This window comes from Melozone crissalis, unplaced genomic scaffold (assembly GCF_028551555.1).
Source record: "Melozone crissalis strain CALT ecotype California unplaced genomic scaffold, PUWL_Pcris_2 ptg000017l_1, whole genome shotgun sequence".
Classification (NCBI taxonomy): Eukaryota; Metazoa; Chordata; class Aves; order Passeriformes; family Passerellidae; genus Melozone; species Melozone crissalis.
This window is the reverse complement of record NW_026535795.1, coordinates 9,127,508-9,150,572: the sequence shown is the minus strand read 5'-3', so window position 1 is coordinate 9,150,572 and position 23,065 is coordinate 9,127,508. Positions and strand designations below refer to the sequence as shown.

Sequence of the window (23,065 nt, the reverse complement as noted above, 5' to 3'; positions counted from 1 at the left end):
CTGTGCCACCCCTTCCCCTCCCTCCCTGCTCCCCACCGCTCTTTCAACAAATAAAAGCGGCTTTTCTCAAGGGTGTTTGTGTTGTGTGACTCCTTTCCTCACCTCCTCTCTCCACCCTGGCACACAGCCCCCCTGCTGCTTTCACCCCAGAATTTCTTCTGCTGGGGAAAGAGGATGAAAACAGCCTGGCTTCGCACCTGCAGTGTGGTTAGGGGCTGGCTTGGGGGAGAAAACCCATCCAGAGGCACACAGCCTCCAGGAGGAGAGAGCAATGGGAAGGGACTGGGGCAAGACATGCCAGGCTGCTTTAGGCAGGCTGCAAGGGGCCCTGGAGAGGCTGTGTGTCATCCAGGTCCTCCCAGCTGCACAGGGCTGTGGGAGGGCACTGACCCTGCCTGCCCAGGGGGCACAGAAGGCAGAGGCTCCCTATGGATACCCCACTTGGGAATCACCTGGAGAGCACAGGGGGGGTTACACACACCCAAACCCCAAATGGTGCTGAGCCTGAGCTGGTGGGGAAAATTCAGCTGAAGAATCTTGCCTGGGAAAGCCTCAAGCCAGGGCAATACAATCATTGCTCCAAGGGGTTCCTGTAATTTTTGTACAGCTGAGTGCTAGGGGCAAAACTTCAGGACCTGCCAAGAAACAAAACATCAGCAGAAAAGAGTGTGCACAGCCTGAGGGAGCTGCTGGCCTCTGTGCATGGCAGAGCCAGGCGCTGCCACCGCCCACTGCAGGGCAGAGCATCACCCAGCCTGATGCCCAAAGGGGGCTGCCAGGCTGATGCCAGGCTGGCTGAGAACGCCCCATTCTGCACCAGCCTGGAAGAGGAGGAGGTTGGTCTGTGTGCACACACCGAGGGAGCAGAGAGGAGCTGCAGCTGTGGGAGAGCGGGGCTAACGATCCCCATGGCCAGGCTCGAGCAAAGCAATCTGGAGAGCAGCACCAGCTGGCCGGATCTTAAACTACCCACAAACACAGCAGGGTGAAGGCTCTGGCTGTGGCATTGCCACCTTGCATGGTCCATGGGAGATGCTGGGAGCTTCCTGGCCAAGACTGAGGAGAGCATCTGCTGGAGAGTCCTTATATGGTCACATCTGAGTAGTGACCTCTGTGAAGCAGCGAGAAGAAGGGAAAAGTCAGAAGTTATTGGACGTAAGGAGGAAGTGTTATGATAAAAAAACCCAACTCTTTGCTTCGCCTGGCCACGGGAGGGCAGAGAGAACCGAGAGCTCATGCGGCGCTGGGGAGGCTGAGAGCGCCCGGTGATCCGGCAGGGGCGGGCAAAACAAGAACTGGGAGCTCATCAGCCAAACTCGGTGTAAAATCAGACATTGCTTCTGCCCAGGGTAGGGTCCTTGCAGGGGAAAACTCTCCCTGACAGCAGCCCAGCCCTCTGTGCAGGGAGAGCCTTGCCACACAAACCATGGGCTGGGAGAGGCTGATGAGCTCCAGCGCTCTCAGAGCCATCCCTGCATCCCGCAGCCATCCTGCATCCCGCATCCCGCAGCCATCCTGCATCCCGCATCCCGCAGCCATCCCTGCATCCCGCAGCCATTCCACAGCCATCCCACAGCCATATCCTGCATCCCGCATCCATCCCCTGCATCCCGCAGCCATCCCCGCGTCCCGCACGGGGCTGGGGCAGCCGGGGCAGAGCAGCCAGACTGCACCTCCCGCGGCCATTAATCACAAATCACAGATCACAGCCCTCCTCCTCCTCCATCAGCACCAGCTATTATCAGCTATTAAGCAGGCATTTCCATACAGCTGGCTAATTTGATAATGCCGCAATTATCTTGGTTTGTTAACAAGATTAAATTGCTAATTGGTTTGATTAAGCACAGAGCTGCAGGCGTGGGGTGCCTCTCGGCTGGCCCTGCATAACCTCATGGATGCCGTGCCCAGGGCAGCAGCTCCTCTGCAGACACGAGGAAATGGCAGGGAGGGTTCATCCTCCCCAAACCTGCTGCCTGAGGCCTCCAGATCTCCCTGTGAGAGGAGTCTCTACCTGCTCTGAGACAGCTCATGTCACCACTGTCACCCAGCTGCTGGCCCAGAAAGGCAGGAGGAGGCGCTTTGGGCCAGAGGATGCTCTGGGGATGTCAAGGCTGTCTCAGTCCTGCTGCTTTCTGTTTTGGAGCCCTGCAAGTCAGAAATCCCAGGGGCAATGCACCAACTGTGCCTCCACCTGCAGCTGTGTCAACAAATCCTCTGCCTTTCTCCTCCCAGGCACAGGTCCCTGCCTCCTGGGCACAGCGTTTCCAGCTTTCACCAGCTCTGCTGGGGAGCTTCCAGCACTGCATCAGGCTCACCTCTCCCCCCTCCATGGAGCAGCACCCACCTGGGAGGGGCTGGGCAGTGCACCAGAACACACACAGGTCAGGATCACTGATTGTGACAGGCTCCTGGCAGTGTGCATTGGCTGAAATCCTTGAATTCAGCTCTCTGGAGAGGAAGGAAATTTCCCTCTTTGCCCTAGGTAGGTGCCAGCAGGACAACGGGAAAAGCAATGAGTGCTGTGCCAGAGAGATTCCTCTCACATCAGCTGTTTGCCCAGGGCCAGAGCAGCCTGGAGAGGATGAAAGGTGTTCATTTTCTCTGCCTAGGGGCTCAGGACTCACTGAGGACAGGATCACCAGGTCTGGTGCTGGGAATGGGGCCAAAGGCTGCACTCAAGGGCCCAGCTTTGGGTCAGAAACATCCATCATGGCACATCACAGCAGCAGCAGCACTGCAGGGCAGGCTGCTGGTCTGGCTTACTCTATCCTCCCTCAAAGCAAAGGTTTTCAGGCCAGTCTCTCTTGGCCAATTCCCAAAGGAAACACCCAACACTCCCCAGCATCCCAGGGGATGGAATCCAGAGGGTCTCCCCAGGGATCCATCAGCACCACTGAGCATCCTTGCTCCACGCAAAGCCCTTTGCTCCACTCTGAAATGTGCACAGGACAGAGAGTGGAGAAGTCAAGTTTCACCCACAGCCCTGCAGAACATCTTTAATATTTCCTTGGAGCCTCCCTCTGCATGTGTTATGGTCTGGCTCAGAAGACTGGGTGGTTGGGGTCTGAATACAGAACAGTTTGGTGCTCAATGGTGATGTGAGACTTTTTCAAGAGATGATTCAAACCAGCCTAATAAGAATTACTACAGCTTTGACAGCCTTTGAAAGGGGAGGGTTATTTAGCTAGCCTGGCCTAGGAGTGGGAATCTGTAGTCCCAGCAGGATCTCAGCAATCACATTAGTTCCAGAGGAGAAAATACCCTGGGCAGAGCAGATCTACTCAGCAGCAGCTCTGCCCATGGTCAGGAGCTGTGCACAGCCCTCATCATTCCTGCTGAGGAGCAGCAATGTTCCAGGAGGGAAAAGGAGTCAATAGCACCCTGCTCCCCACCATAAAATAAACAGACACACACCTCTGCAGAAAAACAAACCATCCTCACAGTTAAAGGTCAACAAATGTACAAATTCACTCTGTGCTTTTCTGTGGGATGGTTTATACAAACTCAGCTCCTCACCTGGACCTAGGCCCTCTGCAGAGGCAGGGAGAGGGGTCTGGGCCAGAGCTGTCTCACACCAGCTGATGGCCTCCAGCATTTTCTTTCTGAAGGCACAGGGCTGCTTTGTCTGACATGGCCAGGACACACCAGTAACCTTTCCCAGTGCCCTCCCACCCTCTCCAGTGAGCAGCAGCACAGCACAGCAGCTCCCACCGTGCCAGGAGGGCAGAGGGAACCCTGGAATTGTGCAGAGGAGGGAGGCAGTGTCTGCCAACAGGGCAGGTTTGGGAGCAGGGGTGGGAGCTGTCTGTCACAGACATCTTTTCATGAAAATCCTTTCCTTAGGATTTTTGCCTCCTGAGAAGCTGAGAGGCCTCAGGAACAAAATGTAAACAATGGTTATCTGCTGCTGTGAAATGCAACAGGTACATCTGTGATTGGCCCATGTTGGATGTTTATGATTAATGGCCAATCACAGCCCAGCTGGCTTGGACTCTCTCCGAGCCACAAACCTTTGTTATTCATTCCTTTCTATTCTTAGACAGCCTTCTGAGAACCTTTTCTTCTATTCTTTTAGTATCGTTTTAATGTAATACATACCATAAAAACAATAAATCAAGCCTTCTGAAACATGGAGTCAAATCCTCGTCCCTTCCTTCATTCTGGGCCCCCTGTGAACACCATCACAAGCTGTCCCCTCTGCCTGGCTCTGGCACATCAGCCCAGCTGTGCACTGCCCCAGCCCTGCAGGGTGGGGAGCCCCCAGGGATGGAGCCAGGGCTGAGGGACGCCAGAGCAGCCCTCTGCTGTGATTTCTCTCCTGCCTAAAGTGCTGCCAAAGCTCTCACAAGCTGTTTGTGACAAAGGCCTCCAGTCTGGCAGGGAACAGCTCTGCCTGCCCCAGCCAAGAGGCAGCAGAGCTGTGCTGAGCTGCTTGGCTCCATCCCCTCCATCCCACCAGGAATCCTCAGCAGGCTGCTCTTTGCTGCAGCTGCACGAGGCTGTGCACACCCAGGAAGCCTTTCAGATGCTGGCAGGACTTCCGTGAGCCAGGCAGCCAAAAGGAAGGCAAGAAAAGGTGAGGCACTGACAGCACCCTGGAGCTGAGGGAGATCCCTACATGCCAGCAATCCTTTTCCCCATGCTGAAAGAGAAAAGGAGACTCTGCAGCAAGCCACACTGCATGAAGACACATGTGAGAGCTCAGCAGGAGGCTGGCAGTGGCACAGGCAGGGCAGCTGGGCCTCCTGGTGTCCCATGGCAGCTGGGCTCCACCATCCCTGCCCTCTCTGCAGCCCTGTCTCCCTGCAGAGAGGCTGATGGCTGTGTTCAGCCAAGCAGCTGGGATGTTCCACAAATAACAGCTCTGGCAGAGGCTGCTGAGGCACTCTGAGGCTCACATGAAGCAGTTTGCAGGGAGGAAAGCAGCTCCCACAGATGCCAGCCCTGCACCAGCCCCTGCTCATCACGCATCAAACTGCAGCACAGATCCCACCTTGTGGCCCACACACGGCCAGAAACTCACCATGACTCCCAAATCCAGCAGCACAGGAGCAAAGGTACCTGCACACCCCTCCCAAACGGGACAGAGAGCCCCTCCCAGCTGGAACCAGTCATAAATCACCCTTCCTCCCTACAGCCAAGTGCTCAGGAAGAGGAGGGTGGGTGTTTATGCTCTAGGGCAGCCCAACGAGCTTCTCTCTCTCCCCAGCTCCAGCCACAGAGGGGAATCCATTTCCCAGCTTCTTCAGGTCCCACCAGCAGTGTTGCAAGGGGGAATTCCTGTCTCTTCAGGCCTGCCTGTGCCAAGGCACACACAGATGCTCCTTTCCCTGACACTATGTAGGTTAATAACATGCAATGTGATGGCAAGACGCAGGGAACTGCAATGCAATGTCAATATTTAGCTTTTACACATTTGGCTAATTAGGAAGCAACCTGTGATTCCCTGAGAAGGAGGCAGGGCTGCTTCAGCCCCTCCCTCCCTCCCTTTCTGAGCCTTTCCCGTTCGGATAGGATCAGCGTCAGCTCCCTATTTCTGGCAAAAAGAAACGGTCGCAAGCGGTCTGTCCCAAAATGCTGTTCCCAGGCAGTGGATGTCAGAAACCATTATACTAAATAAAGCTTCATGAATGATTCATGAGGCTGGATTTCACATTAATCAGGGAGAGATGGGCAGAGCAGCAGAGCCCCGCAGCCCGCCCTGCACAGCCAGGGGAATGGGAGGCTTTGGACCTCCAAGGCACGGATCAGAGATGCGGTGCCAATCAGAGGAGCAGCCTGGTCCCAGCATGATCAGAGCCTGACCCAGCAGAGGCTGGAAGAGGCAGCAGACTGCTGCCCAAGTGCCCAAATACCTTTCTGCTTCAGGGACGGCTGTGACTGGATCGTGTTAATGAGCCCAGGGCTGCTGCTCCGAGCATCCCGAGATGCTCCACTGCTTTCTGCAGGAGCTGGGGAATCCTGCACTGACTCCCTGGCTCTGTGCACGATGGCCTCTAAAAATAGAAAATGCTTCCCTGAAATGTCATCAGGAGGCTCTTTCCAGGGCTCAGGCAAATGGGGCTTCTGCCTGGATGCCACGGTGCATCCCAGCAAACCAACAGGCTTCTTCTTGTTGGGACACAAGTGCTACTTCCACTGCTCCAAGAGTTTGGAAAGAAGGTAGATGTGTTCTCTCTTGGTACCTGAATCTGCCTAGAGAGGCAAGCCCTGAACTCTGTCAGGACCAATGAAAGAATGGGGGGTGCCCTCAACATTGCAGCTGGTGGAAGAAGGTAATGAAAGGTGGTATCCTGTGTGCATATTGCAGGAGCAAGTGCCTGTGTCTCCCCCAGCCAGCAAGCTCTCATCCACCTGCATCCTGCATCCTTGATTTCTCCTCTGCTTCTTGCTTGTATATTCCTGGTAAAAACCCCTCAAAACTACAAAAATCCAGTGCCAAGCAGCCAGGATCCTGTACAGCAGGGAAAAATCCACAGCCAGCATAGCAAACCTGGGCTCACACATGGAGACAGCAGTGATTCTCCATGCAGCAGCAGAGGAATATCTATCAGGAGACTCAGGAGCTGTCAGACACCCTGCTCCCCCTCTGCAGCCTTCCAGGGCTGGCAGTGAGTCACCAGCCCTGAGCCACAGAACCACAGAACCACAGAACCATGGCATGGCTGATCCACTGCCAGGGGCACCTGGGGGGCTTGGGGGTCCCCTGCCAGTCTGGCCCCCCAGAGGCACCCTGCAGCCCTGGGTGTCACAGCACCCCACTCCCCAGTGCTGCGGCATCTCCATCCCCACATCGTCCTCCTTGGACTGAGGGTCCTGCCCATGCTGGGGTGATGTCTGAAGGAGGGAGAGGCAGAGATGGGATGGAGGGAGCCAGCAAGTCCTGGCATCCTTCAGAGCCTCAAGACCTGAAGACACTGTGGCAGCAGAGCTCTCTCACCACCCCCAGCTCTGCCTGAGCCTTCTGCAGAGAGCCCAGAGACAACATCCCTGCAGAGACAGGAGAGCAGACCCTTCCCTGCACCTGAGCATCTCCAGCTGTGCTTGTCCCTGTGTGTTCATCCTTGTCAGCACAGAGGCAGCTGGAGGCAGAGCTGGAATGGGAGCAGGGCACTCAAACCACCAGGGCACTTCCACCTGCAAAACTACCACAGTGATAATTCCCCAGCAATTTATGATTTTGAGTGTCATCTGTGTCACCACAGCTGAGCAGAGACTGAAGAGCCCCAAAGCCAGTGGCCACTCTCTGTCTGCAGCTCTGGTGGACAGGCAGAGCCTCAGCTTTGCTGCCCCTGCTTCCACCAGTGCAAGGCCCTCACCTAGGTTTGCTGTGGGATGAAATTATCCACAGGATCCGATAAATCTCAGGGAAATCACCCTTTAATTGACCCCCTTATTTAATGAAAAGACTGATTTCCAATTTGCCTAAATACAATTTATAAGGCATTTCCACGTGCAGTGCAGCACAGGGGCAGGTGGGGCCCTCCCTGCCCCACCCAGCCTGGCCCTGCTGGCAGCAATCAGAGGCCACCTCTGGCTCCCTCCATGGCCATGGCCTTGGCTGTGCTCTGCTATCAAAAACAAGATACAGGGCAAGTGTCCTCACTGCACAAGCCTGCAGAGAGTCAGAGCTTGGCTGCACTCTTGGTTACTTGCACCATTCGACCTGCACTATTGTAAGATTTAATTGCAGTTAAAGTTGTGCTTCCATCTTCACCTGTCTCTCTCCTGGCACAGAATCCAGGAAGTGAGCCCATGCTGCCTGTGCAAGCATGGCTGTGACCACTGGGTTTTGTGGCTTTCTCTGTACTGGTGAATGAAGTGTGACCAGACTGACCCTGACACCAAAGATGGGTGACAGGGAACAGAGCAAGTCTTGCCCTCAGCCTCTCCTCTGACACCATGCTGCCCTTCTGCCAGCATCCCTACCTCTGGCAGCTCTAGCCCTGCTGGGAATGGGCTTGGCCCATGGGAAGCCTTGGCCTGAGATGCTCCAGGTTAATGATGAGCCTGGGAAGAGCCTTTGTTTTTGATGAATTCAGTTTTTAATGTGTCCTGGGTGTTGGAGGATGGTGAGACAACTGGAGCAGAGGGGATGCAGCACATGGAGATTGCAGGCTGCTGTAAGATGGAGGCAATCCATATGCTCAAGGCATGTGGGAACTCGCCAGGCACTAAATCAGTGCTTGAAAGGCCTGACCTTACACTGCAGCATCTCCCTGCTCCCTCACCAGGGGCTCTCCATCTCTATAAAAAATAGCCACTGCATTGGTACAACTCTCTAGATTCTCTCACGTTTCCTGTTAGACTTTCAGAGTCCAAACACAAGTGAAGGTCTCCAGCAAGTTCAGTGAATGTCCGTTAATCTTTCCTGGCTCAGGCACCCCGTCAGCTCAGTAAAACCCAAGTCCAGAAGAGTTCTAGGCTGTCAGAGGGATGGGCTGTTGCAGGCCATGTCTATCCCAAGCCTGCTGCAGATGGATTCCAACAAATCACCTTTCTGCAGGGGGCTGGATATGCAGGTGTATCCAAGGTCTCCAGAGACTGAATGAAGCTGGTTAGTTAATTTCCAGCATGGAGCAGGCTGATATCCCCCTGTCAGCAGCATCTACAGACACCCAGTGGCTCTGGGAGGAAGATGAGGGTTGTAGGGATGGAATCCCATGGAGTTCTTTTCTCCTCCTGCCCAGAGGATGCTGCCATCACAGCTCGCTTTCCCTCCTGCCCCCCCATGAACTGGCTCCAGGGAGAGGCATGGAAACTGGGACAGTTGACAGCACAAGAATGGGAGCAGCCAATGGCATGGGAAGGAAAAGCCCAAGCCCCTCCAGCTGGAGCAACCCCCTCCCATAGCTCGGGGAACAAACGCAGCAGCGAGCACAGAAACCACCAGGAAATAACAGCATTAAGGAAAACCCTGTGTATTTAGTACTAAATCTTTGCCACTGAGAAACACAAGACCAGGCTTTAGCGTCTGCCCTAATTTAGCTCTTTCCCTCTGGAAAGGACTATTTGTGAAATGCTTTGTGCTCATGTCCCTGGCATTAATCAGCCCCTGTCAGCCTCCAGCTCCACGGATCCCCCTGCACTCGCAGGTGCACTGCTCTATCCCACCCTCCCACATGGCAGGTACCCAGCGGCTCCAGCCTTTCACAACAGATATCCAAGGGGCTCAAAAGTGCCTGAAGATTTTTCTTTTAATTAAGGAGCTCTGGAGACATGCTACATTCATATGTATTTCCTGCTATTTTTTTAAATTTATTGCTACATCAGCTATTAAAAAAAAAAAAAAGGCAAAAAGAAGAAAGGAAGGGAGCTGCCACAAGCTGAGCGCCTTTTGGGATGAGTCACTGCATCACTGAAATGGCTGCTGGCTTCAGACTCACCCTGCCTCTGCGATTTGCTTCCAGACTGCAGAAGAGACCACGGCAAGAGGTTTTGCCCCTGTGCCCACATAGGGGATTTGCTGTTGGTTATTGATATAATTCACCCCGGCCTTCAGCGGGTGGAGATTCGCCTTCCTCAAGAGAGGAAGATGGGGGGAGACGTGAAAGGAAGAGATGGCAAGGCATTTCCAGCTGACCTGATTTTCTGCTTGTTCCCATCTCCACATCACTGCTGGTTAGCTCAGGACTGGCAGCAGGGGCACGGGGCTGGCCTGTGCCATAGAGAGCTGTGCTTTACCAGGGCCATCGCAAACACAGCTGTGCCAAGGAACGGCCCTTACACCTCAATTTGCTGGAAAACAGCCTTAAAGTGGGAGTCTCCCTTTCCTGCCACAGCTTGCCAGTGTCAGTGTGAAGGCAGGCCAACAGGCTCTGGCTGGCTCGTGGCAGAGTCAGACCTTTTGCCTCTGAATTTGTGGGGAAAAGAGAAAAGTCACCTCAGGTGCCATTGATACAGCAGCCAAGTCCCCTCTGAAGCATGCTGTGGTGCCAGCACAAACCTGCACGGGGCCTCTGCAGCCTGGGACATGAACTTCCCTTCTCTGCAGTTGCTTCCAGCCAGAGCCTTGAGCTGCAGCAGGAGATGTGGAGGTGTCTCCTCTCCGTGTCTCTCCAGCTCCTTCCCAGGGTGATCCCTCCAGTCTGGGGGCAATAAGGACAGAGCCCTATCAACTCCTTTCCCACTCATGATTCAGCTCCTCCACATGGCCCAGGGACACTCAGCTGACCTCCTTGAACTGGGAGAGCTGATTTTGGGGGGACAGGGCTGAGGTCTGCTCTGTAGTAGAGCATAAACAGGGCTCTGGTGCAGACACAAAGTACCAGATGGAGTGGGCGCCCTTGCAGCGCCAGGCACAGCTCCTTCCCTGAAAAATGGCTGGATGAGAACTATTTTCAGAAGGGAAAAGAAAATTCACCCTGATCACCATATGTCAGTGACAGGCAGAGAAAACCCCACGTGGGAGCCAGCCCTCCTCCTACCCTGTGGGCTGCACCCCTGTGGGCTCAGCACCCACCATCAGCCAGGCTGGCAGCTGCCTGGAGCAGACAAAGATGGGCATGTTTATCTTGCAGCTTCCAGAGATGCTCAGCCATCTCTAATTGCCATAAAAATAAATGCTTTTTGCTTCATATCACAGAACAGAGGAATTTCCCTCCGTCTTTTTTTTTTTTCTTTTTTCTTTTTTTCCTCTTTTCTGAGGCCTCCCTCAAAGTCATCCCTTCCCCCTCCCTCCGCTGCCTCCTTGCCATGTAAACAAGCACAGGCACACACAGTCTGACACATCACACACATGGAGACACGCTGATGGCCCTGCAGCGGCCAGCTCTGCCTGGCACAGGGACAGGACTGGCAGCACATGCGGGAGGCGGGCGTGCGGGCAGGGGGAAGGATGCTCGCCACCAAAAAGAGCTCTCAGTCCGCTTCGTGCAAGCCTGGAGGAGGCTGAGAGCCCTCAGGCTCCAGCCCCTCGGGCTATAATCATCAAGCCGATGGTGAGGACCCAGAGGGTGCTGCGAAGTCTCGCCCCGCGCGAGCCGCCTGTGTGACACCGCTGCTCTGTGCTGGCTGCCGGAGCAATGAGCCATCGCTGCGGGGACACGCAGCCCCGGCCGTCACCCTGGGATGGTCCCTTTCCCATGCTGTCCTTCCCATCCCTCTGCTCCAGCGGCTGATTTCGGGGGCGCTTGGTGCGCTGTGTGGGGATGGCCCCGGGCGGCTCGCTGACCTGAAAGCAGCGTGTGCCATGCCCGGGGCTCGCTGCCTTCTCCCACCTCCCAGAGAGCCTTTGGAGAGACACCGAGGAGCTCGGCAAGCCAGGGCAGCGCTTCCCCGCGGGGCTGCCCCGCTGCCCCGCACACTCCCAGCTCCAAGGAGCACGATGGAGATGGATCGCACGGAGGGAGACTGCGAGGGCAGGGGGGCATCGTGTGCCCGGCGCGGGGCGGCAGCGCTGCCCGGGCCCTGCTCGGCCTGAACGGGCACGGCACGGCACGGCACGGCCCTGCCGGCTGCGGGGGCTCAGCCCCAAGGGCAGCGCTCGCAAAGACCTGGGGTAGCCCAGGGCCGGGTGAGACGGGCACCCCCAGCGCGGCTGGCACAGCCATCCTGCGAGCTCTCCCGCCTTCCAAGGCACTTCCAGCAGGTAAGACTTCAGGAATGCCAGGGGTACCCTCGCCTGCTCCAGATTCCCGGCTCGGTTCCGTGGCAGGGGACACCGCCAGGCTCGCACGGAGCTGTGCGGACCTGCCAGCCGGTTTCGCCAAATTCAGCTCGCTGGTCTCGTCCGGTGCGTTGTCCCCGGGCATCCTCACCCCATCCCCTATACAGAGCTCGGCAGGGGCTGGCGGGAGGCAGAGGCAGCCACGAACCGGGCACCGGCGGCCTGGAACCGGGGACTGGGAACCGGGAACCGCGCTCTCCCTGCCTGCTCCCGCGCCGCGGCGCCGGCGGGCGGGCGGAGGGCGGCACCGGGAAGGGCGGCGGGCGGGACCCCAGCCCCGCGGAGCTGCTGCCGCCGCCGCCGGCTCCGCAGGGCTCGGGCTCCGCGCCGGGCGCGCTCGCTGCGGCGGGGGCGGCGCCGAGGCAGGTGAGCGGCGGCGCGGGGCCGGGCTCGGCAGCGGGATGCTGCGGGCTCCGCCAGCGCGGGGACCGCGGCACCGGCACCCGGGGCGGGCGGGGACGAGGGCAGCGGCATCCCGGGGCGGGGTGGGGACCCGCGGCATCGGCATCCCGGGGAGCGGCAGGCACCGACAGCCCGGGGACCCGCGGCGCTGGCATCCCGGGGCGCGGCGAGGACCTTAAGATCGGTAACACAGGGACCGGGGCACCGGCAACCCGGGTACCCGGGGTACCAGAACCCCCGGGCATTGCAGGGGTCAGCAGCCTGGGGTGCGTCGGGGACTCGGGGCATTGGCAACCCGGGGTGAGAGGGCAACCGGAGCAGCGGCATGCAGGGATGAGCGGGGAAGCGAGGCACCGACATCCCGGGGTAAGCGGGGAGCCGCCGTGCCAGCATCCACGCTCCGGGATGCTGCTGGATGCCGGGGTGCAGGGACACTCCTCCCCGTGCCTCTGCGGGCGGGGGTAGGGGAGTCCCTGGCCCCGGAGCCTGCCTTCCCCGCGGGCTGCATTCCCCCTCCCGGGGAACGGAGCACGGAGGTCCCTGTGGAGAGCCGTGCACGCTCAGCGTGAGACCTGGGAGTGGAGGCTGGCACAGCGCTGGGCTGTTGGTAGTCACCCTCTCCCGCACCCGAGGCGAGCAGGGAGTCCCCCGTCATCTCCATCTCCAGCCCTGAGCATTCTGGTGGCCTCTCAGCATAGAACAGCAGCTTGTGCTCTGCCTGCAGGGAGCAGCCAGCAGTGGGAATCCCCCTTGCATTCTCCCCTCTTCCTGCCTGGCAAACTCCCGCATCGCCCAAGGCAGGGCTTGGACCTGAGCATCTTCACGCGGATGAGCACAGAGACGCTCAGCAATGGGGATGGGGCTCTGCAGGGGCAATTTTGGATGACCAGAAGGCAGATGTCTCCCAAGTCCTGTCCCAGCATGTGGGGACACCACCTTGCAGGAGCTGGGACGCCACCCAGCCCCATGGGCCCCCTCAGGTACTCAGCAGGAGACTCCCAGTCCTACCCTGGTCTCATGGATATCTTGCACAGGATCTCCTCAGTGGTCTGCAGCCACCAGCCCTGCACACCTGGGACATGCACGGCCACAAGCCCCGGGTGACAGGGCATTTAGGGTAGGCTACAGGCAAAGGATAAGAGGTTCTTCCTCCTCCTTCACGCATTTCTAATGGCTCCTTTGAGACAAGCCACACGACTCCCTGCTGGGAAGCCTCGCTGAGCTGTAAGTACAGGGTTTTTTATTTGGGCTGTTAATCTAAATCCATTGTACCTGGTTGGAAAAGACCCTGTGTGCAATGCTCCCTGCACTTGCTGCATCCTCACTTGAATGTCTATTAGCACCTTCCTTCCCACTCCCCTGAGTTCCCTCTTCCAGGTAGAATAAATATACATAACTTCCATTAGAAAGCCTTCGAGATAAAAAATATGTTGTCAAGGGAAACTCTTCTAGCATTTCTTATAGACATGCTTGATGTGTTTTATATTTAATTTTTACTGTCATAAATGCATATACCAGGGATTTTTTTCTCCACAAGATAGATATTAATTTGAACGCCCAACACCCAGCTCACACTGGGCTTGTGTAATTCTGACGGTTGCCTCAAAATAGCTTACAATATATTTCAACATCTATCAGAAAGAGACTGGCTTGATCTGTTCCCTTTTTCCAATCATTCATGGAAATTTTGGGTCAACTAAAGGAAAATTTTGCAAATTCACTTTCTCCCAGACAGGCACATTTGTATTCTCTGTCCGTCGTGCTTTTAAATAAAAATCACCCGAGCTTCCAAAGTGAGCTTCTGTTTCCCAGCTGGTTCCCCTGCAAAAGTGAATGGGGTGCACACTTTGATGATCCAACAGGGGAGATCACACTGGGTCCCAGTTCAAAGCCCAGTTCTCTTCTAAAGCTGAGCTTAGCTGCTTGTGAAACAAATAGGCAAGAGAGTTATAAAACTATTAATTGCTGCTTTAGATTCCTAGATGAAAGCTGTATGTGGGCAGAAATAATTTGGTCTATTCATAAGCGAACATCATAAAGGAACATCTCTGGCAGCTCGTGACCCTTCTCCTCAGGCTGCTTCCAGTGCAGGAGGGATGGAGGGATTTCCCTGGGATACAAAGCTTGCAGGGTCCTGACACCCACCTTTTAATTTGGAGCTGGGAGAGAGGTAGGAGCCATCCCCTTCTGGCTGTCAGGGTTTGGCACGTCTCCCCCAGAGCCACAGCTGTGCTCTGGGGATGGTCCTGCTGAGCTGGAGCAATGCTTCAGGCTTGTCCTGCCATCCTGGGCTGTCCTGTGCCGCAGCCCGGCCCCCAAACCACCTTGCCTTTGATTCTGGTGGCCTGACCTTTCAGAGAGGCTGCTCTATAGGGAGGGTACAGAGAGAGTGTGAGGCTGGTTTTGGGATCAGCTGGATCCCACAGATGCACATCCAGGGCCCCCCATCTGTGTGTGTGTGCTTATAGCCTGAATGCATGAGCATCCTTCTGGAAGGAACCTGGATTAGTCATCCCTACCCCACAGATGGGCTGTGTGATGTCTTCTCTGGAAAAGCTAATCTGACACTGAAATTCCAATTTATCCCTGAAAGAAGGGTTTACACCCCTTCTTCTCCCTTGCTTTTGGCTTAAGCATTAAAAATTGATCCTTCTCTTTCTTGCCTCCCGTTTGAAAGGCAAGGCATGGAGTCCATTAAGCTCTGAGGTTTGTCACCAGCTGGTTGCCTCCTCCAGACGTGGTGTGATGGAAGTGCTGCTTGTGGTGCAAAGCTGTGTCTTTAAGGAGCCCCGGGCTGGGAGATGCAGTGGAGTTCACAAATGCCTTTGCCAGGCTGTTTCACACAAATCTGGCATTTCCTGCACCCACAGCCACGCTCAGCTTAAAAACACCTCCAGGGCTTAACCGTGGCTCCATTACCTGTTCCTCTGCAGCTCTGCCCTGCCCTACAGGTTTAGAGGTGACCGTGTCCCCCAGGTCCCTCCCAGTCTGACAGACCTTTTACACCGATGTTCTCAGACTGGAAAGCAGCAGAGCCCTGGTGTTTGACCCATAAATCCTGTGAGATGGCTGATGAGGAAGAACTCATGGGGCTCCCCTGGGTGTTGTGGCCCACCTCATGTCACTGACTTGGCCTTGGCCCTTGGTGTGGGACCAGGCTGTTCTCTGTGGGGTCTGCTGGCACCTCAGCACCACTGCAGGGGCCGCAGCCTTTTTTCTCTCAGCTCCTGCTGTCTGTTTGTGCTCTCTGTCCCTGCAGCCCCTAAAAGCTTGGAAAAATTCTGTGGGTGACATAAGACAGGAAAAAATGTAATTCCTTCACCAAGAGAGCAAAGCAGTGTCCCTCAAACTCCCCTACTCTGTGCCAGGAGCAGGGAGGTCCCATGAGTACAGGGCTGCTCCATGTGTCCTCTGGTTGTTTTAATAAATAAGGCAGGTAGAAAAATCTGATTTCAAGGTGGTGCTTTTTATTTGCCTTTTTGCTCTAAAATTCTGGTCAAGACAGGTAAATGCATCTGCATCTGGGAATGCTTCTCTTTCTTTGATGCTTTAACTGTCTCTCATTAGAAAATAAATTTCTGCTGCACAAAAAAGCCCAGGTCCCTGAAACTTATAAATCCCTAAAATGCAATAGAAATCAGAACTCTGGGTTTTTATTTCTCCATCGACATAAAGATTTTATTCAGTCATCAATGATTCTGAATCTTGTTTTTGTTATGTTTCAACATAATCAAAATAATCTTAATATTCTACATGGCAGAACACACAAGAGGAAACAAAACAGGCAGATGAATTGTTTTGACACTTCTTCTTCTCAAATTCCCCGTAAAATCGACACCTTCTGTGACAATACTTTGATTTTGGCAAAACTGCCTGTGCTGCTGGAAAGACTGCACCATCTAAGGACTTTTTGACCAGGTCTAATTAGTAGTGTGGGTAGTGGGGCTACAAAGCACTTTGGCAGAATCACAGCAGTGGTGGTTTGACAAGATCTAATTCTTCCTTCGGGAGGCTCTTTGGGGAATAAATCTTCTCTTCAGTGACTAATTACCTGTTTGAAGAAGGAGAGCCCCACGGGTGAGGTGCTGGAGGTGAATTAAACTGCCTTCCTTAGGCCATTAACAACCTGCAGAGGGAAAAACTTCAGCAGGTAAAAAAGCAAGGAAAAGTTTCACATGGAAAAATCATTGGCTTTTCTTTTTTTTTAGCTTCCATACCACAGGAGAACAACAGTCTAAAGCTGTTTTTCTCCCCTTCTCTCTCGTTGGTCCTCACTTCCCAAAATGCAAACATCCCTCCTCATTCCCCAGGGTGTTTCTGCCAGGAGCACCCCTCCAGCCCTGCTGTCTCATCCACAGGTGGAACCCGCTCCTGCTCTGCTGATCATGGTCAACAAGACCTTAAACTACTGGGGTCCCAGTTTTGAGGAGGACGTTATCAACATCAACGTGGGCGGTCTGCGGCGGCGGCTGAGCTCCAGTGCGCTCTCCAAGTTCCCCGACACGCGCCTGGGCCGGCTGCTCTCCTGCGACTCGGAGGAGTCCATCCTGCAGCTCTGCGATGACTACGACGTGAGCGCCAGGGAGTTCTACTTCGACAGAAACCCCGGCTTCTTCCTCTACGTCCTCCACTTCTACCAGACGGGCAAGCTGCACGTCATGGAGGAGCTGTGCGTCTTCTCCTTCTGCCAGGAGATCGAGTACTGGGGCATCAACGAGTTCTTCCTGGACTCCTGCTGCAGCTACCGCTACCACGAGCGCAAGCTGGAGAGCAGGCACCACAACTGGGATGAGGAGAGCGAGGTGAGCAGCGTGGACACGTCCCCTGATGAGATCTCTGACATCAACCACGACCTGCTGCGCTACAGCACCCTGCGCTGCGGCAACCTGCGCAAGCGCCTCTGGCTCACCATGGAGAACCCCGGCTACTCCATCCCCAGCAAGCTCTTCAGCTTCGTGTCCATCAGCGTGGTGCTGGTGTCCATAGCCACCATGTGCATCCACAGTATGCCCGAGTACCAGGAGGTGGATGAGAATGGCAACGTGCTCGATGAACCCATCCTGCACAAGCTGGAGTATTTCTGCATCTCCTGGTTCACCTTCGAAGTGTCCTCCCGCCTCCTGCTCTCACCCAACCCCAGGAAGTTCTTCAAGCACCCACTGAACCTGATTGACATTGTGTCAGTGTTGCCCTTCTACTTCACCCTCCTGGTGGACGTGACCATGGGCAGTGACTCGGAGCTGGGCAACCTGGGCAAGGTGGTGCAGGTGTTCCGGCTCATGAGGATATTCCGGGTGCTGAAGCTGGCTCGGCACTCCACCGGACTCAGGTCACTGGGGGCCACCTTGAAGGTAAACTGGCTCTCTATCTCCTTGCCTACTCCTTTAGTCTAGTGCCTGGTAGGGCTGAGAGTGACCTGCTGAGCAGGTAGCAGGCCAGCCAGCAGCTGCTGGGTCTGCCAGCACCAGTGTGTGTGGCTCGGAGCTGCTCCTGACCCCATTCTGGGAAAAGGGGAGCCCTCCTAAGGGCATGCTGCCAACTGACCAGAGGCCAGTGTCCAACCCCTGGTGTCTGCTCATTTAGGGAAACAGAAATCCTGGTCCAGCTGAGTTGATACTTGAATGCTTCAGGGTACAGTGAGGTTGGGACTGGCACAAAGCAGCGATAGAAAAGCAATGGGTGAGTCTCATGGTGTGGGACAACCAACCCCTGGCAGGGTCTGTGCCCCCAGCAGAGCCTGGGTTTCCAGCAGCTGCCCCTCAGTGTGATGGAAACCTTGGCATGCAGGGCTGGGGAAAGCTGGTCCCAGGACCATGTGGTCCTCAGGAGGAAGGTCTAGAGGAAATGCTGAGCAAGTGGAGGACCAGGATTCAAGTATACCTACAAGTGGCATCCCTGCAGGTCTGGTGAGAGGGTCCACATCCCCATAACAAGCTCCAAGACTGTGTTTCTACAGACCCCCACCCACAGCACCCCTGGCCTCTTCAGACAGACCAAGGACAACTTGAAATCTGTCCTGAAATCCTCACTATCCTGATGCTGCAGCCAGACCTCCATCACTGCAGCTCCGTGGTGAAGCAGGACCAGCTTCCATACCCAGTGTGGTTCTGCTCATCCCCACAACCTCTCCCCTCCATCCTCCTCCTGCTAAGAGCCATGCTCCTGAATCTGGGGAGAAGGAAACTCACTTCCTGTGCCTACACAGAAAATCCAGCCTGCTGCAGAGGCCAATTAAACTCAGCCTTTAATTGTCCCTGGTTCTTGGTGATTGCATCAACAGGAATCCTAAAGCTGGCCCTTGAGCCTGCTCAGAGTGACACATGCTCCCAATGCCCCACCACACATGGAGCTGGTGCTGGGCATGGGGGGAGGATCACCAGGGCAAACATTGCCTCTTTTTGTGTCAATTGCACAAATATCCCTGTGCTTTACCCCCTTCAAACAGCTGGTGTACCACATGAATGGCCAATCTTTGTAACAGAGCCTGAAATTCAAACAAAGGGCCACTCTTCTCCCACTCAATGCCTGGCATGGGAGGGAGCAGCAACTCCTGGTGCTGCTCCCTCTGAAGGGCCATGTCAGGGATGAGTAGCTGGGGACACCCTGTTTTTGCTGCTGCAGCAGTGACAGGGCTGGCATGGGGTGTGCTGGCCTTGGCTGCTGGGGTTGGACCTGTTCCCGTGGCTGAGTCACGGAGGAAAGCAACCATTGAGTGTGAATGGGGGTGAGGATGGGCAGCAGGAAAGGTCTGCCAGCTTCTGCTCTGACGCAGGATCAGCCCTGCCCAGAACTAATCTTGCAGAGCCCACAGGGCATCAAAATACTCCTGGCACCCTCAAAACCTGCTGAAAACAGAGTCCAGGGTGGGTTGCTTGAAATGAAGATGCCTGAAGTCCTACCTGCATCACGCTTGCTTCTGAACAGTCACCTTGAAAGGGCACTGACAAGTGACAGACTCAGGTAAAACCGCTGGTGAAATTTAAGTAAACTTGCACAGGTGGAAAGGATTCTTTAAGTCCTGCTGGTGCTCCATCCAAGCATGAACACCACCTTTCAGCAGAGCAGGCACTGATGGACTCATGTGCACATTACTAAGCAGCAAAGGAGGTCTGGGGAGCCGGCAGCATCGCGGCTCCGGCTTCTGACGAGCGGCTGATTCACCCAGTGACGTGCTGGAAAGTGCCCCTTCCCGGGGACTCCACAGCCAGCTCTAAATGGGGATGAGCAAAGACACAAATCTGATGCAGCAGCTTGGCATTGTGATTTAGTGGGCACATAAATTACAACGTCTTGTTAATCATAATTTACTTCCTATTGCGAGAGCAGAGAGCGGGAGCAGAGCAGTGGAGGCTGTTCACAGCCAGGAAGGGGGAGCGATGGCTCTGGCAAGCTGAGTGATTGCTCCCCTGCCACCAGAGTGCTAGCAGAGGGAATTCTGCCATTTGTGCATTGTAAACCCTGAACAGCCCTCAGACTGCTTGGGGCTTGATCCACAGCGTGTTTAATTTGAGGAGAGGCTTCCTACATGTCTCTGCTCTTCCTCCCCACCATGCCTGACATCCTTTAATGCTATTGCAGCTCTGTGGTGTGGGTTTGGATCCCCTCTCTTACTGGCTGTTGATAGATGTTGGTCCCTGGGTAATTACAGCACATACAGGGATCTTCAGGAGTTGCTGCCTGTCCCCTCAGGGGTCTAAATACATAAAGAGGAAGGAACTCTGCACATCCCATATCACCATGCTGTCACTACCATGGGCCATCTTTGCTCGGTCTCCACACTGCTATTTCCAGCAAGACTCAAAGTGGGCTCTTCCATTCCAATTCTTCTGCTGAGCTGGAGGAAAGATGTGCATTTGGCAGGAAGCTGCTTGGAGGGCTTTGTGCTGGAGTCTTTTATTACCTAGCATTGCCTCCTCCAAGGCTGGCTGCTTGCTAAGCCTGCAGCCCACCCAAACCTTGGTTAAAACTGCATCCCACCCAAACCCTATCCAAGCCTGCATCCCACCCGACCCTTGGCTAAACCTGCATTCCATCTGAACCCTGGCTAAGCCTGCACCCCACTCAAACCATGGCTAAAACTGCATCCCAGCCAAACTCCACCTGCCTTCCCCCTCAATCAATGAGCAAAACAGAAGTTTTGCAGATAAAGGGCTGCAAATAGATGGCAGCCAGTGCCTGAGGATCAGCTGGGAGGTTTCTGGAGCCTTCCCTGTGCTGCAAACTCTGACCCTGCATGTAAATTGAAGCAGCAGGAGCTATGGAGCTGCCTGACTTCCCCTTTACCTTCCCTCTCCAACACATCCCAGGGCCAGAAGTGATACTCTTTAAAAATGCATGAGGTTATTTGGTGCTGCTGGTCCCCAGCTGAGATGTACAGACCTGCTGTTAACTTCCAGCCAGGTCATTCTTAGCCAAGTGATATACCCTTGGCTCTGAGCTGTTTGTCCTTCTCAAGGAGCTCCCCTGGCACTGCCATAGGTGAGGGAGGAGAAAGGGAGGAGAAGGAGGAGGAAGGAGAGGAAGAGGAGGTTATTTGGTATTACTGGCATTATCTGAGCAGATTTTGCCAGCTGTCTAAGCAAAGTCTCCTCATTCCCTGCCATGAATCCACCTCCTTTTAAGTCTCACCCTGACCACAGAAGCCTTTTCCCACATCTGCTGCTGTTTGCTTTGCTCAAATGTTGTTTCCTTTAGCTGTTATGTGGTCTCCAATAAAGCATTCTCTGCTTGTTAGGAGACTGGGAAAAAAACCCCCACAAACAGAGCTCTGCTTTCCTTTTCCCAAAAGATGAAGAGCAAGCTGGCAGGTCAGTGGGCAGAAATATCCAAAAAATTCACCTATGGCAGTCAAGAAGTGATTGCACAAAGCCATGCTGGGAGGATGGTGGTGTCCCCTGGCAGTCCCTTCCTGGCATCACTTGCTCAACTGCTCACTGCCTGCTCCCCCTGGGCTTCTGGCACAGGTTTATACTTTGTTCAAATATTAGGAATATAAAAAGAAAGATCACAGCACGAAGGTTTTAGGTTGAAACCAGAGAAATGATGTCTTCTTCAAGGAGTGTTGCATACCACTGCCATCAGAGCTGGTGTCCCATGGCTCTATTCCCACCAAGGCTCCCAGACTCCTTGGGCTGTATCTCATCAAGGTGGGGCTTGCAGCACCCTGTAGGATGGATGCTAAGACCAGCCCAAGCTGACACTGGATGGATCCCTGATGACCAGGAAATTTGGTTTGGTGTCAGCTCTGATGTGATGTTTCTATGTGTGAGTAACAAAGGGTTTCATGAATGCTGAGGCTCAGTGCTGTGGGGGTACAGGAGGGACCCTGGGGCTCAGGGGTCCCGAGGGAACCTGGGCTGAGAGCTGGCTAAGAGCTGAGCTGAACCTGCAGCAGAGACCTCGTCCTCTCTGCGAGCAGTGCCAGCAACTCAGGAAGGTACAAATTGCTTCTTTTAGTGGCTGCTATTAGGTGGTTTCTGGGGACCCGCCAAGATAAAAGGAAAATGTGCTAAATATTGTTAGCTGAGATCAGGCCAGAGTGAGTGCTGGAGGCAGGGGAGCAGCTTCTGACGAGGATCCCTGGCTGGAGAGCCCAGATCTGTCTTCTCACGGGCTGGTGGAGTGCAGAGAAGCAGCTATGGGTGCCAGGAATGATTCCTGGCTGCACTACTTGCTCCAGGTGAGAGTCACTCCTGCCCCACCCCAGCCCACCCCCGGAGCAGGACATCCCACAGCAGGGGTGGATGGAGGCACTGGGATCCCTGTGGAGGAGTGCAGGGAGTCTGTGCAGGGCTGTGTTTGCACTGTGGGATCCCTGTGTCCTGATCACTGCGGGATCCCTGTGTCCTGATCACTGCGGGATCTCTGTGTCCTGATCACTGCAGGATCCCTGTGTCCTGATCACTGTGGGATCCCTGTGTCCTGATCACTGCAGGATCCCTGTGTCCTGATCACTGTGGGATCCCTGTGTCCTGATCACTGCAGGATCCCTGTGTCCTGATCACTGCAGGATCCCTGTGTCCTGATCACTGCGGGATCTCTGTGTCCTGATCACTGCAGGATTCCTGTGTCCTGATCACTGCGGAATCTCTGTGTCCTGATCACTGTGGGATCTCTGTGTCCTGATCACTGTGGGATCCCTGTGTCCTGATCACTGTGGGATCCCTGTGTCCTGATCACTGTGAGATCCCTGTGTCCTGATCACTGTGGGATCCCTGTGTCCCTCACTGACCAAGGCTCTGCTTTGCCTTCCAGCACAGCTACAGGGAGGTGGGGATCCTGCTGCTCTACCTGGCTGTGGGGGTCTCTGTGTTCTCTGGCGTGGCCTACACTGCTGAGAAGGAGGAGGACGTCGGCTTTGACACCATCCCGGCGTGCTGGTGGTGGGGCACGGTCAGCATGACCACCGTGGGCTACGGGGACGTGGTGCCCGTCACCGTGGCGGGCAAGCTGGCGGCCTCGGGCTGCATCCTGGGGGGCATCCTGGTCGTGGCGCTGCCCATCACCATCATCTTCAACAAGTTCTCCCACTTCTACCGCAAGCAGAAGGCGCTGGAGGCGGCCGTGAGGAACAGCGGCAAGAAGGATCCAGAGGAGGGCGGCAGCGACTCCGAGGCCCTGAGCGAGACCTCCCTGGACAGGCCCAGCCCCGAGCGCCGGGGCCTCACCCCCGGGGCCCAGCCCAGCCCCTGAGCCCCTGCTCTGCCCCTTGTGTCCCTGGGGCACACGGGACATGTGGGACCCACCTGGGGCCTATGGGACCTGCTGGGACCCACCTGGGGCAGGAGGGACCTGCTGGGACCCACCTGGGGCACACAGAACCCGCTGGGAGCCACCTGGGGTCCGTGGGAACTGCTGGGACCCACCTGGAGCACTTGGGACATGTGGGACCCACCTGGGACATGTGGGACCTGCTGGGACCCACCTGGGGCCCGTGGGACATGTGGTACCCACCTGGAGCACTCGGGACCTGCTGGGACCCACCTGGGGCATGTG

General features: G+C 55.4%; 1 protein-coding gene across 8 annotated transcripts; it reads left to right on the top strand.

Annotated features, from left to right (window-relative positions):
- Nucleotides 1-11,467: 11,467 nt before the first annotated feature.
- Nucleotides 11,468-22,763, top strand: KCNS1 (potassium voltage-gated channel modifier subfamily S member 1). Of its 8 annotated transcripts, none has more exons than XM_054274788.1 (4): nucleotides 12,018-12,034; nucleotides 13,105-13,294; nucleotides 16,429-17,421; nucleotides 22,325-22,763. In XM_054274788.1, exons 3-4 carry the CDS (start codon nucleotides 16,456-16,458, stop codon nucleotides 22,760-22,762), a joined length of 1,404 nt encoding a protein of 467 aa, XP_054130763.1. In that variant the 5' UTR covers nucleotides 12,018-12,034; nucleotides 13,105-13,294; nucleotides 16,429-16,455; the 3' UTR covers nucleotide 22,763. The 8 variants fall into 8 exon arrangements, with proteins under 8 accessions (XP_054130765.1, XP_054130766.1, XP_054130763.1 ...); XM_054274786.1 differs by lacking the exon at nucleotides 12,018-12,034 and adding an exon at nucleotides 12,201-12,254; XM_054274790.1 differs by lacking the exons at nucleotides 12,018-12,034; nucleotides 13,105-13,294 and adding an exon at nucleotides 11,468-11,590.
- Nucleotides 22,764-23,065: the final 302 nt, after the last annotated feature.